At 38.6% G+C, this 15,210-nt stretch overlaps 1 protein-coding gene across 1 annotated transcript in view; it reads right to left on the bottom strand.

The window, feature by feature from the left end:
* Window positions 1–15,210, bottom strand: part of LOC107581844 (cyclin-dependent kinase 18-like) — a 93,113-nt gene that overhangs the window by 50,031 nt on the left and 27,872 nt on the right. Inside the window, exon 2 of the mRNA XM_016267521.1 lies at window positions 2,050–2,185. Within this exon, the coding sequence (XP_016123007.1) occupies window positions 2,050–2,167 (118 nt within the window). The 5' untranslated portion in view covers window positions 2,168–2,185. The remainder of the gene's footprint in view (window positions 1–2,049; window positions 2,186–15,210) is intronic.

Below are 15,210 nucleotides of genomic sequence, written 5' to 3'. Positions count from 1 at the left end.
TATATATAAAATGGTCAAGTGGTGTAATTAAATATTTACTGTTGAAATTTGGGGGTCTGTAAGATTTTTATTTTATTTTATTTTATATTTTATAGAGAGAAGTCTCTTATGCTTACCAAGGCTGCATTTATTTTATACAAAATACAGTACAGCAATATTGTTAAATGTTATTAAATATTATTATTAAAATAACTAAAGTTTAATCTTTTAATAATCCTTTAAAATGTCATTTATTTCTGTTATGCAAAGCTGAATATTTTAGCAGCCATTACTCCAGTCTGCAATGTCACATGATCCTTCAGAAATTATTAAAAACAGTTGTGCTGCTAATTATTTTTGTGGAAACAGTGGTCGAATTATTTTCATAATTATTTGATGAATAGAAACAGAACAGCTTTTATTTGAAATGTACAAGATATTTATAATTTTACAAAGGCTTTCTGTCATTTGATCAATTTGATGCATCCTTACTGAATAAAATTGACACCAAATTTTAATGATTGATTGATTTGCTTTTTATTTACTTACTGTCATAGGGTTTGTTTATAATAAAAAAATGGTGAAGTGTTGTAATGAGATGTTTTAACAGTTCAGAGAGTTAAATATAGAGTTGCACATATAGAGTTAAATTTGACTTAAACTTTGAATTTTGCAATGCATCATTTAACCTCTCAGGAATGCTCTCTTTTGTATCTGTTTTGTGTTTTGCTCCACAGAATTCATAGGAAACATGAGTTTTGTGAAAGGCCCTCAAGTCCTTTTTGGTCTAGTTATTTTTCTCCTGATGTGTGTGCTTGAATACAAGTTATTTGATGTGCACCTGAACACCTGGTTCCTTGTTGTGGTGTTCGTATGATTGTTTTGATTCGTACCTCTGAGCGAAACCATCCAGACACTGCAGTCCTTGCGAAAGGTAGTAGTATCCTGATTCCCTCATGAATATGTTATGTTATGGATGTTTGGAATGTCTTTGGTTGAATTAAAAAAAAACAAAGCTGGGTTAATATTAAATCAAAATGTAGTAAATTTTTTCCACCTCAGTCAGAATCAGTAGTTTATAGGAAATACATATATTTACTATATTTTTTATGAACCTCTAGAATTAACTTTTATATTTTCAGCTTTCATTTTTTAAATTAATTTTATGTTGTTTTGTCATTGTATTCGTTTTTATTAAAGTACTATTTAGATTTAATAAAATTTTTGTTTTGGTTTATATATTTTTTTTATATGATATTAATATTTTCATTGATTTCATCTTTATTTCAAGCAACAAAAATGTTTTTATTTTTTATAGTTTTATTTTTACAGAAGCTAACAATAATAAGCATCAACTTCTCTAACCAACATCTCTCCTGCTGACCTGATGAATAAAATTAAGTCCCAAAGATCATCATTTCTTTCTGAATATTCAGTTTCACACGTAGATAATGTGTAAAGTTTCATGTTTTTAATCTACAATTTTTACACTTTTTTCTCTAGATTTATTACATTTAAAAGACCACAACAAAGGAAACAAACCTTAGATGCCAAAATTAGGATTAAATGTCTTTTGTTATTATAAATTCTGATTCTGCATGAAATTAATGAAAAACAAACAGTTCATATTGTGGGATTGTAGACTAAAGCCCTGTTTGGATGGCACTAGTTTTCCCTCAGGAGGCCAGGTGCATGTGTGTTATACAGAATTTGTATTTGTATTTGTATTTTTTTTAATGCCATCCGAATCTGTTTGTTCACTCAGGCATCCTCCGAGAAATCAATCTTTGATCATAGTATATATTTACCCTTCTCCTAATTTGTTTTGACCTTTGTTGGAAACCAATGAATCTACTTTTAGATTTTGACTTTTGTCTTTATAGATTTGAACCAATTTCCTGGATAAAATAATGGTTTGTGATTCAAGTGAGTCAAGTGAGTAGTAGCGGCATCAGGTATGATCTATATAATAAGTTACATAAGTCTTGTTTATTTCAGTGGGGTTCATGATGCTCACGTCAGACTCTTGTGCTTTGAATGGGAGATGCAAAAGTCAAATCAAAGACATACCGTCATTGCAGCGGATGTTGAGCTGGTTTATCTGTTCGGTAAACTCGTTCTCCTCTATCGTCTCTGTTCGTGGCACAGAAAGTGAGAAACGCCTCTTGAAGTTCTTCATCTTATTCATGTCGCTGGACCAGAAGTCCTGTGGAGGATGCAAGAACAGTGTGAGTTAATGTGTTGATTATTTTATTTGAGAAGATGACATTTGTTTTGTTGTGCTCTCTGCATGAAAGCTGTCGTGATCTTATTGGGCTCTCTTGTGTTTTTGTCTTAAAATCTAGCTGAAGAATCTGCGATTGAATGTTTACAACTTTTTAGAGAGATTTGCCTTTGTTCTGGCATCGCTTGCTGTTTTACGCTCTGTCAGAGCGCCAAGTTTGGTGTTGTGTACACAAAAACTCGTATATATCAAGTCTGCAATTAAAAGTCAGAGATTTCAGTAATGCACTCAAATGTTTCTCATTAAATACCTCCAAGGAGAAATGATCTGAGCTGTTATCTGCATTCATTTTGTAGCTCTATACTCTTCATTAAGGTCAGCTATTGAATCATTGTGTCAGTTTTTTTTCTCCCCAAGGGAATTTTTGGAGAACAATCTGAGACTTTGATTCATGAGCTATAAAAGAGCAACCTCTGAGCAATATGTTTTTCTTGGGGTAAATCTATCAAAACCGATGTGTTCATATCTTTCCAACTAGGGGTGTGCGATATTGACATAATAATTTCTCTGTATTTGGGGGGATTTTGTCAATAATAATAATTAAACAATATTTTTCTGAGTGTGTTTTTGTGCTGGTGCTTTGGCTGGTTTAGACCCATCATGGATAAAAAAATATATAGGCTATAACATTAAAACCGCCGGTAGGTGGCAGCAAGTCCCTGTCTAAATGAGTGATTCATTGAATCATTCATTCAAACGATTTGTTCAAAATGACCGATTCATTTAGAAACGAATCAAGTGACTGTCTTTATGAATGGATCATTGAATCACTGACTCATGATTCATTCAAAAACGGATTCATTCAGGAACAAAACAATGCAGTGTTGCTCTGAGATGCACAAACGTTCTGATCAGACTTTGGAACTATTAAAAAAAACAATATTGTGTCTATAATGCAACTCATTCAATATTCTTGTTAATTGGAGAAAGGGTTAAAATTAAGATCATTTTGGTGTAAGATGACTTTACTAATAAAGCGTATGGAAAAATGTACCATAATACACTTGAAAAGTGTACATTACGTTCCTTATAAGCGATAAAGTGGTTGCTGTATGCATATGGACTAACACTCTGTTTAAGAGACAGAATTAATAGATGTCTAATGATATTCAATTTCTCCACAGCCGAAGTTCAACTCTGTCTCACTGGAGCTTATCAGAATCTCCTGTATTCTCTTCCTTTCCGCTCCTACGTTACCAGGCAGAGCGGTTGCTAAGGATTCCAGCGCTGTTCGTTTAATTCCGGGTGTGAGATTGTGCTGTGTGGTTTACTAATTATTTTGAAAGTGGGAGACTAGCCAATACTCCCATTGCCAATTAGCGTCAGCTACCCCTAAAATAACTGCATTTTAGAGCACCATTGGTTCTCAAATGACTCTGAAACAGAAATGCAAAATAATAAAATAAATACTAATAGTGCTAAAAAAAAGTTCCCTTGTCAGCTGTGGTGGTGTTTCTCCATCCTCTCAAACTTGTTCTCTGCCTCGCTTTCTCTTCCTCTCTTTGATTATAGTGGTTGTTTTTGCTGAGGATAATGATTTAGTCTTCCTGTCTTTGAAACATGACTCTCATAAGACAATAATTGCTCCATGCAGTACCATCATAGGGCTGATGAAACGCAGACCAGTGTCTGTCTGAATAATCTCATCATCTACATCATATCAGAATCAGAATCAGAATCAGAATGAGTTTTTATTGCCAGGTATGTTTACACATACGAGGATTATAATATTTATTAATATTATAAATGAATATTTATGGGATATTACTGGTTCTAGCATGAAACAATGTTTGTCACAAACTCTTTTTGGGTTTTTCAACAATCTTTTAAATTTGATATAAATCAATTTCAATTTTAGTTTGTTTACATTTGTATTTATATATTTGCAATAAATGTATATATTAACATTATATATATATATATATATATATATATACATATATACAGTGGGGCAAATAAGTATTTCTAAATTTCCATCAGCCATTACTCCAGTATAAAGTGTCACATGTTCCTTCAGAAATCATTCTAATATGCTGATTTATTTTTAGAATTATAAATGTTGGCAACAGTTACAGCGCGCTGATTCGCTAAAATGGACTTATCGGCTTCTGTTCAAAAACAACAAGGGCACTTGTCGGCTTCTGCAGTGAAATGTGAACTCGCGATGCCTTGAAAGTGGACAAAACCGGCTTTTTTGACAAAACGTGTTAGGATTCAGATCGCGCTATATGTGGAGAATTAAAAGTGGCGTTTATCGGTTTTTGCAAATGAACTCTTCATATGATTTTTGCAAATGAACTCTTCATATGATCATACACCCTGATGAAGGCCTGTTTGGGCTGATACGCGTTGGTTTTTTTTAACATGTAGCCCTGCCTTACAGTAAAGGCTTTTTATATTTTGCCTGCTATGTGAGTGCCTGGACGTGGATTATTTTTGTTTCTTGCAATGGGATCCACTTTTTGTTTTTGACATTTTGTTCCTTCTCTGGAACATCCATAGTCTCGCTCGTGAGTAGCCTACCTGATGCGCCCCTGGTCAAGACTTTTTTCTTTTATATACAGTGTGTACGGAAAGTATTTAGACCCCCTTAAATTTTTCACTCTTTGTTATATTGCAGCCATTTGCTAAAATCATTTAAGTTAAATTTTTTTCCTCATTAATGTACACACAGCACCCCATATTGACAGAAAAACACAGAATTGTTGACATTTTTGCAGATTTATTAAAAAAGAAAAACTGAAATATCACATGGTCCTAAGTATTCAGACCCTTTGCTCAGTATTTAGTAGAAGCACCCTTTTGATCTAATACAGCCATGAGTCTTTTTGGGAAAGATGCAACAAGTTTTTCACACCTGGATTTGGGGATCTTCTGCCATTCCTCCTTGCAGATCCTCTCCAGTTCTGTCAGGTTGGATGGTAAACGTTGGTGGACAGCCATTTTTAGGTCTCTCCAGAGATGCTCAATTTTTTAAGTTGAAGTCAGGGCTCTTGCTGGGCCATTCAAGAACAGTCACAGAGTTGTTGTTCAGTATGATTTCGGTACAGCAGGTGGAAAAACTAAACTTTAAAAAAATTAAAATAAACAGTGGTTTACTGAACAAGTTGCTCTTTTTTTAAATACATTCAGTTGTAATTACAATTTTCTTAGTGATAAAAATTTACCTCAGCTTATGCTTTAAATTATAGGGAGCTCTTTTATATTATTAGGTTACAATTAACAACTTAACCCAAACTGAAATTTAATTAAAAAATTTTTTGAAATATAATAATCAACACTCAACTTAAAAAAATTTATGCAAACATGTGAATTGCACATAATGCAGTTTTTAAATTGACTTATAAATTATAAAGTTTCTATTTTAGAAAATATATTCAATTACATAGTGGCTGTCATAACATGTTTCATAACAGATTAATTTAAACATACATTAAATAATTAAGACTAACAGGTAAAGTCAAGTATAAAGCTGTGGACACTGATGACTTGCCTGAGGTAAAGAAATGCTACGTGGTATTTTGTTTACAAGCTGTTTTGCTGATGTCTTTCCACGAGTGAAACACTGACTGATGCCTGTTTCACACATACTCCATTGTTTGCGGTGCTTATTTTTTTCCGCACCCATGGTAATGGATAATAACGTTCACACTGCACACGGTTGTGGCCCGGCAGTGCGTTCCAGGAGCGGTGCTATCGTTTCCGCACCGAGTCTGTTTTTGCTGTGCTGCACACGCTGAATTACGGTTTGTTCGCAGTAAAAATGAACATGGATTGACACGGAAATGTAGTAATTTCACAATAAACCGATATAATTAAAGTCTACTGTGTTTCACATGCTTTTTAGCTAGGTTTAAAACAAAGAAAAGTGCACTTTTAGATAAACAAGGCAGCATATGCACTTAAGGTAGAAAAGCAAAGTTCTTTAAGACACGCGGGACTGTTTGTAATAAAGATTTAAATGTAAAAGGCACGAGAGTTGACCTTTTCTTTCAGTGGTAAGTTTTAATTTAAAATATTTGTGATAGCCTAACACAACAAAAGTAGGCTGTATGCTGTGTTTAAATGTGTTTTCACTTGCTTGAGCAACTTAAATATGATGCGATTTCAAGTTTTCCTTTCTCTTTGGAGTGTTACAAGGTGTTCGTGAATAGATAAGATCCCTAAAGTTGCAAAGACTAAAGTCTCAAACCCAAAGAGTTATTCTTTATAAAAGTTAAGACTCGTTCACGCCATCCTAAAACGCCTCATTTAAACATGCCCCCACATGTCTACATCAATGTGTGGGAAGATTTGCATAATGCCGCCCAAATGTTCACGCGAAGAAAGAAGGTGTAACTTTATTGTTGCTGCCGCCGCTATGACTTGAAGACGCTGTGTGTTTCGTTGCGAAAGCGAAAATACTTTGTTTGGTCTTCCAAACGAGGACACAACTAGAAATCAGTGGTTAAGTTGTATTTACAACACTGTTCCAGAACAGTTCAACCCAAATATTCAGATGTGTGCAGCGCATTTTATGGAGGACTCTTTTCTGAACCTACAATGCTGGCTGTTCTGACTCTCCGCCTGTAAGTACGTTTTCATATTTAAAGAATTTGCCACTGATGATTCAAACACAAGTTTTGAGCAGTGTAGAGTAGCGCTTACAAAGTAGTTGTTTGTCATTTCTCCGATCACAAATGCAGACATGGTTTTATGTTTACGCGGCGCGATGCAATGCAATGTGTAAAAAGACAGTATAAATCATTATAATCTGTAATTATGTCCCCACTGGATGCAACAAATGCCACGTTTATAATGGGTTTTAATGTTTTTGTCTTGTCGCACAGGGACACTGCATCCCAATATGCTAAGCGGCGTAACATTTACGTCACACTGAGGTATTCGGCCAATCACAACGCACTGGATCGCTGGCCAATCAGAGCACACCTCGCTTTTCAGAACGATGAGCTTTGTAAAAATTTACGCGTTTCAGAAAGGCGGGGCATAGAGGAGAAACAATAATGCACAGTATATGGAAAATAATGTATTTTTTGGACCTTAAACCGCATACACATTAAACACATTTCATTACACCAAATACACAAAATAATGTTATTTTTTAGCAACGTCATATTACCCCTTTAATATACAAATCTAGAAGCCAAATGCATTTAATATGTTGTTTATATTAATTGAGTTTAAACGTGAATATGACTATGGCTCCATTCACACTGTCAGTTTTTGGGATTGACAACCACATTTTCTTTACAGGTGTGAGTCTTGAAATGTCCCGTTCACACAGCAGCTTACAGTTGTGTTTAGAATACTGTCTGTATAAACGTGCAACGGGAGTCAAGCCCGTATTCCTTACCAGTAACCATAACCAGTAACAGTGACAAAGTAAAATAAAAGATGGCGACTGGCCAAATGACACACTATACACTATGCACTTATGCACTATGTACTCAACCATGCAGAGTATGAATTAAATAAGGTTATTCTGTCATTCATAATCGGAGTCTGATAGCCCCTCCCCCTTCGGTACGTAATTAAAGCTGCGACAGTTGAGTGCATGAAGTGTCCAAGGGTGCGTCCCAAATTGCGTACTTATGCACTATTCTATGACGTTTTGTAGTATAAATAGTGCGAGTAGTGCGTTCACACTGAAAGTTCCAAAAAGAAAAAGTGCACTTTAAATACCCAGATGATGCACTTAAATAACCGAAAAAATGAAGTTTTGAATGTTGGACACTTTAATGCACTCCACTGTCGCAGCTTTAATTACGTAGCAAAGGGGGAGGGGCTACCAGACTCCGATTATGAATGACAAAATAACCATATATAATTCATACACTACATGGTTGAGTACAGTGCATAAGTACATAGTGTATAAGGGCATAGTGTATAGTGCGTCATTTGGGACGCAGCTCAACATTCCACACTTCGTTTTTTCAGTGCATCATCCGGGTATTTAAAGTCAAGTCAAGTCACTTTTATTTATATAGCGCTTTTAACAATACAGATTGTGTCAAAGCAACTGAACAGCATTAATTAGGAAAATAGTGTGTCAATAATGCAAAATGACAATAGTAAACATTCATTTTTCAGTTAAAGACAGTTCATCATTGAATTCAGTGATGTCATCATCCAGTTCAGCTCAGTTTAAATAATATCTTTGCAATCATGTCAACGATATATCGCTGGAAATGAAGTGTCCCCAATAACAAGCCAGAGGCGACAGCGGCAAGGAACCAAAACTCCATCGGTGACAGAATGGAGAAAAAACCTTGGGAGAAACCAGGCTCAGTCGAGGGGCCAGTTCTCCTCTGACCAGACGAAACCAGCAGTTCAATTCCAGGCAGAAATTAGAAATTAAGTTTCTACAATATTTAGTGGTAGTTTATCAGTGGTGACTGTCAGTTAATGTACATATGGCAGAAATGTATGGAAAAATCAATTTAAGACGTAATAAAACAGACGATGAACAATATTAACAGCAGTTATTATATGATGCAATCAAACTTATAGCAAAATGTGGTAGTTCTGTACGTTGTTTCAGGGTTGGCATCATCTGAGGTCCTCTGAGGGGTTGGCATCATCTCGTCTCAGGTGTTCTGGATCCAGACTGAAGCTTGTGTAAATCCTAGTTACCAAAAAAAGTGCACTTTTTCTTTTTGGAATTTTCAGTGTGAACGCACTACTTGCACTGTTTATACTACAAAACGTCATATTTTATGTCATAGTGCATACGTACGTGATTTGGGATGCACCTTGAAAGTCTTATCACTTTCTGACACAACAAGAGTCCAATCGAGCCACGAGTTCTTTCGCCAAATCTTCATTAACCAACAGCAGCTTTTAAATTTGGGTGGAGAGTGGAGCAATTGAATCGCGTGCAGAACACAAAACTGACGGGAACGGCTCTGGTGGAAAACTGACGGGATCTAAAACGTTCAGATGACACGCAGCTCATTTCTCTGTCACTGTAAGTTACCGAAAACACATATGAAAACAGGTAACACAGACGCGCGTTTGTGCGGCAGAGAGGCTCTCTCTCTCTCTCAGGCTATATGACGTGACCACCAACTAGTTCAGTCCTGTTCCGTTCACACAGCGCGTGTGTTCCGAGAATGCGGTTGTGAATCCTGAAAATTTACAGGTGTGAGTTTGGTTACAGAATGCGGTTGTCATGCCCATAAATAACCCAAATGTGTGTGAAAGTAACCGTACTAAGGACTCAAATACACGTATTCTGCTGCTGTGTGAACGTGGCCTATGAAAGATTGTGTAACTGTACTGTGATAAAAGAGGATCACAATGCTGAAAAAGCACTTTCAGGCTAACAACGTTTGGATTTGAAATCAAAATAATGGATAAATGTTATGTTTGTGGTAAACAGCCGCGGATCAGGAGCGGACTGAAAACGCGTCCTGTGTGAAAGACTAAGGACTCAAATACACGTATTCTGCTGCTGTGTGAACGTGGCCTATGAAAGATTGTGTAACTGTACTGTGATAAAAGAGGATCACAATGCTGAAAAAGCACTTTCAGGCTAACAACGTTTGGATTTGAAATCAAAATAATGGATAAATGTTATGTTTGTGGTAAACAGCCGCGGATCAGGAGCGGACTGAAAACGCGTCCTGTGTGAAAGCACAATGAGTCTGTGCTGCTTCTACACCGCATACGTAACGCACATAGACCGCATACGCACTGCAAACGGAGTATGTGTGAAACATGCGTGAGCGATTACATGAGGCATTAGATGTTCATTCATGTATATTCGCATTAAAACTAGTAGTAAAGAGGAAGGAATGATTGGCCCTGTCCACACGAACGCGGTTATTTTTAAAACCGCAGCTTTTTCTACGCAGTTAGGCCGTTCGTCCACACGCAAACGCAGCACCAGTTCACTGAAACCGAACATTTTTGAAAAAATCTGTGTTTAGACAGCGAAACCGGAGTTTTTGGCTTGTGACGTCGGCACCTAGGGCATCAGGTGACTCCTTGCCACTTTACTGCTGGTGAGTGGGTAAGCGACTGAAGCGGAGGCTGTATATCGCCCTGAATGAGTGAGAGAGTGGAATCCTCTACACACGGCAGCCGCTGATGTAGGGCTGGTATCGTGTGAATAAGAGAGCAGTGTCTTCCAAACACGGCAGCCGCTGATGAGGGGCTGGTATCGTGTGAATAAGAGAGCAGTGTCTTCCAAACACGGCAGCCGCTGATGAGGGGCTGGTATCGTGTGAATAAGAGAGCAATGTCTTCCAAACACGGCAGCCGCTGATGAGAGGCTGGTATCGTGTGAATAAGAGAGCAATGTCTTCCAAACACAGCAGCAGCTGATGAGTGGCTGGTATCGTGTGAATGAGTGAGGAGCCAGTGATTGTGCTTTGCACACGGCAGAACGCCGCTCCCAGGCGGGGAGCTGCACACTTTTTAGACAGTGAGTCGTGCGGCATCTGCGGCGACATGAGAACCCTTCGCTCCAGTAACGTTGTCTGCACTCGGGTCTCTGCTCCGCCATGGAAGGGGGACGTGAGAAGCCGGGCTGATGTCCTGCAGGTTCGATGGGTGAGAGGAATGCGGACATTTTGTCGGCATGAGCTCATCACCAGAGTCCTTATGGTCCACCACTGATAGAGGGCAGACGGACTCATCTGGCATCTGAAGAAAAATGTCACTCACCTGAACGCTGCAGAGGAGCGGCAATCCAGGCACCGTCCTCTGATGAGCGAACCTTAAGTGAGCTGTAATAATTTATAAGCCATATTCTTAGGTTATTCAGCAAAGTGATGGAGAAGATTCTGACGTAATTGTTGCGTGCACCGCCTTTTATACTGCCTCTCGAGCGCGTCAGTATTTGCATGCGATTTGCATACTTCGCGACAATTGGCCAGTCATTTGGACTGGCGTGAGCCAATAGGACTTCAGGAAAGGTTAGAAGGGAAGGAGGGTTGGAAGGGAAGGAGTTCCCATAACGGAGAAATGTCTCTGTGATGTCTCGTTCCCGCTCTCAGGGAACCAAGGTTACGATAGTAACCGGAGACGTTTTTAGCTTGTGACGTCGGTGCCTGCGCTGTTATCTCCACCTACTGGAGACTTTTTCAGGCTTCTGATTAGCCAACATGGCTTTACGGTTGAGATCATAGACTGTATAAAAACATGGACGTAGTGTCCTTGACGTCACCCGTAGATTTCCGAAGAGCGTTTTTGAAGCTCAAAGTGGGCGGAGCGGGCCGTCACCTTCTTGGCAGCGCGTTACTCCCGGATAATCGAAAATGGGCAAAGAGGTGGGTGCTGGGTGCTGAAACCACGCCCACCTAGCTCGATGGTGGTGACAGCAGCGGCAATCCACCGGTCACTCAAATGGCCACGCCCTTAATTATGCAGAATTTTAAGGCTTAATATAATTTAAATGGATGAGTTGTAAAAAAAAATTCACTCCCCTCACAGTTGTCATGAAGGGCAAAATTAGCTATATAGACCAAAATAATTTTTTGAACCAGGCTGTAAACATTTTTTTCTGCTGTAAAGTTGGGCATTTTAACATGGGGAGTCTATGGGACTGACTCCCTTTTGCAGCCAGCCGCTAGTGGCCAGTTGACGAATTACAGTTTAAGTCACTTCCTTGTTGGGTTCACGAGAGAGAGCGGGAGGTTGCCGCTTGGTTGAGATTTATATCGCCAGCTGTTGGTTTGGCATGCTCTTGACAGTGCTTCATAGCATGCATTTGCGTTTTCATGTGGACGGAGATTTTTTTTTAAATGGAAGAAAGAAAAACTCAGTTTATAAAAATACCCATGTACAGTGGGTACGGAAAGTATTCAGACCCCCTTAAATTTTTCACTCTTTGTTATATTGCAGCCATTTGGACATGGCCTCAGACACGGGAACTGGAGCTGATTGCGGCCACTCTAGTCAATGCTTGTGTTTATACCAGCATGTTTCTGAACCGTCCCAGAAGCGGCTCTCCGAGGCGTTTATACAGCAATCTGTCATGCCACATCAAAGACTGTCAAAACGGCATGTATTGTTTGATTTTCCGGGGGGGAAAAAATGCTGTATTTGTTCGGTACACCTGCGTACCGAACCGAAAGACCCAATATACACCCCTAAATATAGGCCTATATATATATATATATATATATATATATATATATATGTATGTGACCCTGGATCACAAAACCAGTCATAAGTGTAATTTTTTCAAAATTAAGATTTGTTCATCATCTGAAAGCTGAATAAATAAGCTTTCCATTAATGTATGGTTTGTTAGGATAGGACAATATTATGGCCGATATACAACTATTTGAAAATCTGGAATCTGAGGGTGCAAGGTGCAAAAACATCAAAATATTGTGAAAATTGCCTTTAAAGCTGTCGGAATGAAGTTCTTAGCAATGCCTATTACTAATCAAAAATTAAGTTTTAATATATTTATGGTAGGGAATTTACAAAATATCTTCGTGGAACATGATCGTGGAAGGATGACTTAATATTCTAATGATTTTTGGCATAAAAGAAAAATCGATAATTTTGACCCATTTTACCTATTTTTGGCTATTGCTACAAATATACCCCAGCGACTTAAGACTGATTTTGTATTTTATATATATATAAACAGATGACGTTTAGTTAAATAATACAGTTAAATAATACATTTATTTATTTATTTATTTTAATATATGGCTGTTAATTGAGGAAAATGAATGCTTTATCATAGACCAGCTAACCAGCAAATACTTCAACCTCATGTGTGCCAACAACTGGTGTCTGAACAAGTCTTTGTGAAAGAAAAATCTAACTATTAGTGTCACTAAAATAAGTCTAAAACTGTTGGATTCAAAGGGCAGAATATTAACATGATTTTTAAAGATCTCTGTATTTTACAGTTTCCTAGTATTAATCACACACAGTGGAAATATTTTATTGATATTCTCTCCCGCTTCTGTATTCACTCTGATTGAATCCAAACTCTCATCCAAGTGTAATTACGTCCTGAACTCCAGGGACCCTCCAAAGATGTGAGGGTGTCATAAGCAGATGTTAACCGAATCATCCGGAGAGGTGACCTTATATTCTCTGTCAAACTTCCTGTGGTGGCTGGTTTTTCCATCTATAATTTATTCTAACTCTTATTCTGAAGGAGAGTTTCATCTCTCTAATGCTATTGCTGATAAAACTGAGTTTGCATTTGTCTGACTTTACTAATGTGCTGCCAACTTACTGACTCCCAAAGATGCTTCATGTACTTCAATTAATTCACAGCCTTCTCGTCTCATTTGACCGACCCCGTCCATCAGACACCACCTCGCTGCCTTTTGCATTTGCTACGTGCCTCTGTTCCACGGGGAATCACGGTGACTCAAAATAGAGCCACCTATCCTCCGCCATGATGCCATCTCCTCCAGACGTGTCTGAAGATGCTGAAGGAATTCTCAGCGTGACTCATTCGGCGTTCTGTACTCACTACGCCCCGCGGGGACACGACTTCTCTTCGCCAGGGAATCTATTAATAAGGTGTTTTTTGGTTTGGTCAGTGGGCAGTGTGGCATTTGGAGGCTGAGGGACTCTGTGTTCCTGGAGTGGGCCCCTTTCTGTTGATCTGAGATCAGCCGAGACGCCGCAGACACCGGAGGGGTTACAAGAGCTACACAGGCTAGTCATTGAAGAAGTGGTGATAGAGAAGCTGCTCATCTCATGTGTTCTGATGATCATGCATTAGCCAAACTGGTGTGTTTTAATAGCTAGTTGTAGATGCAGTGATAGTCTGTTACTGGCAGTAGCTGGTTAGGTTAGTTGTTGCTTCATGTAAGCCAGTGTGATCTGGTGATTTGGTACACAAAGCCTCTTAGAGCAGTAAACAGCAGTATGTTAAAGTTGGTTACCATCTCACAGGTTGTGCAGAAGCACTCAAGACCGCTGATGTGTGGTTTTCATGTTCATGTAGCCTAATCATCTTTAACTGCATGCATTAACGTTTCATCTAGATGTCAGATTATGATTGCTGGGCTGGGGTCATATTGCTCATAATCCGCTAGAGTAACAGTCAATCAGCTCATTTGTTCTGTGGCTGAAGAGCTTAATAATGGCTGATATGGATGTGGGCCTATCTGAGAGGTAAGACTCAAACCACAGGAGTGCGGTTACTGAGATGCCCTTTGCCAATAGGGTTGACGGGAAGATATGGTGGTTAACCGTGTCAAAAGCAGCGGACAGATCCAGCAAGATAAGTATTGAAGATTTGGAATCCGCTCTTGCCAGTCTTAGGGCTTCAATAACTGAGAGCAAGGCTGTCTCGGTTGAATGTCCACTTCTGAAACCAGACTGGTTGCTGTCGAGGAGGTTGTTCTGTGTGAGAAAGGCAGAGACTTGGTTGAACACAGCTCGTTCAAGTGTTTTTGCAATAAAGGTAGAAGAGAAACCGGTCTGTAGTTCTCTAAAAGAGATGGATTAAGGGTGGGTTTCTTAAAGGGGTCATATGGTGTTGCTAAAAAGTACATTATTTGGTGTATTTGGTGTAATGAAATGTGTTTATGCGGTTTGAGGTTAAAAAAACACATTATTTTACACATACTGTACATTATTGTTTCTCCTCTATGCCCCGCCTTTCTGAAACGCTTCGATTTTTTACAAAGCTCATCGGTCTGAAATGCGAGGTGTGCTCTGATTGGCCAGCTATCCAGTGTGTTGTGTTTGGCCAAATTCCTCAGGCGTGTGATGGAAATGAGAGTTAGATGAATTGTTAATTTTGTTATGATTATATGTCCTTTGAATGAAGAGAGGCGTTAACGATATACATTAAGGTCAGTAGGATTTTGTGATTTGCGCCATACTCTTTCTGCAGCTCTGAGCTTAGAACGATGTTCGCGGAGAACATCAGATAACCAAGGGGCAGAAGGGGTGGTACGGCCTGGCCTGGAAGACAAGGGGCAGACAGTGTCTAAACAAGATGTAAGAGT

This window comes from Sinocyclocheilus grahami, unplaced genomic scaffold, assembly GCF_001515645.1.
Source record: "Sinocyclocheilus grahami isolate Dianchi unplaced genomic scaffold, SAMN03320097.WGS_v1.1 scaffold3.1, whole genome shotgun sequence".
In the NCBI taxonomy this organism is placed as follows: domain Eukaryota; kingdom Metazoa; phylum Chordata; class Actinopteri; order Cypriniformes; family Cyprinidae; genus Sinocyclocheilus; species Sinocyclocheilus grahami.
Note: the sequence above shows the minus strand (reverse complement) of the source record. Positions and strands in the feature narration are given on the sequence as shown.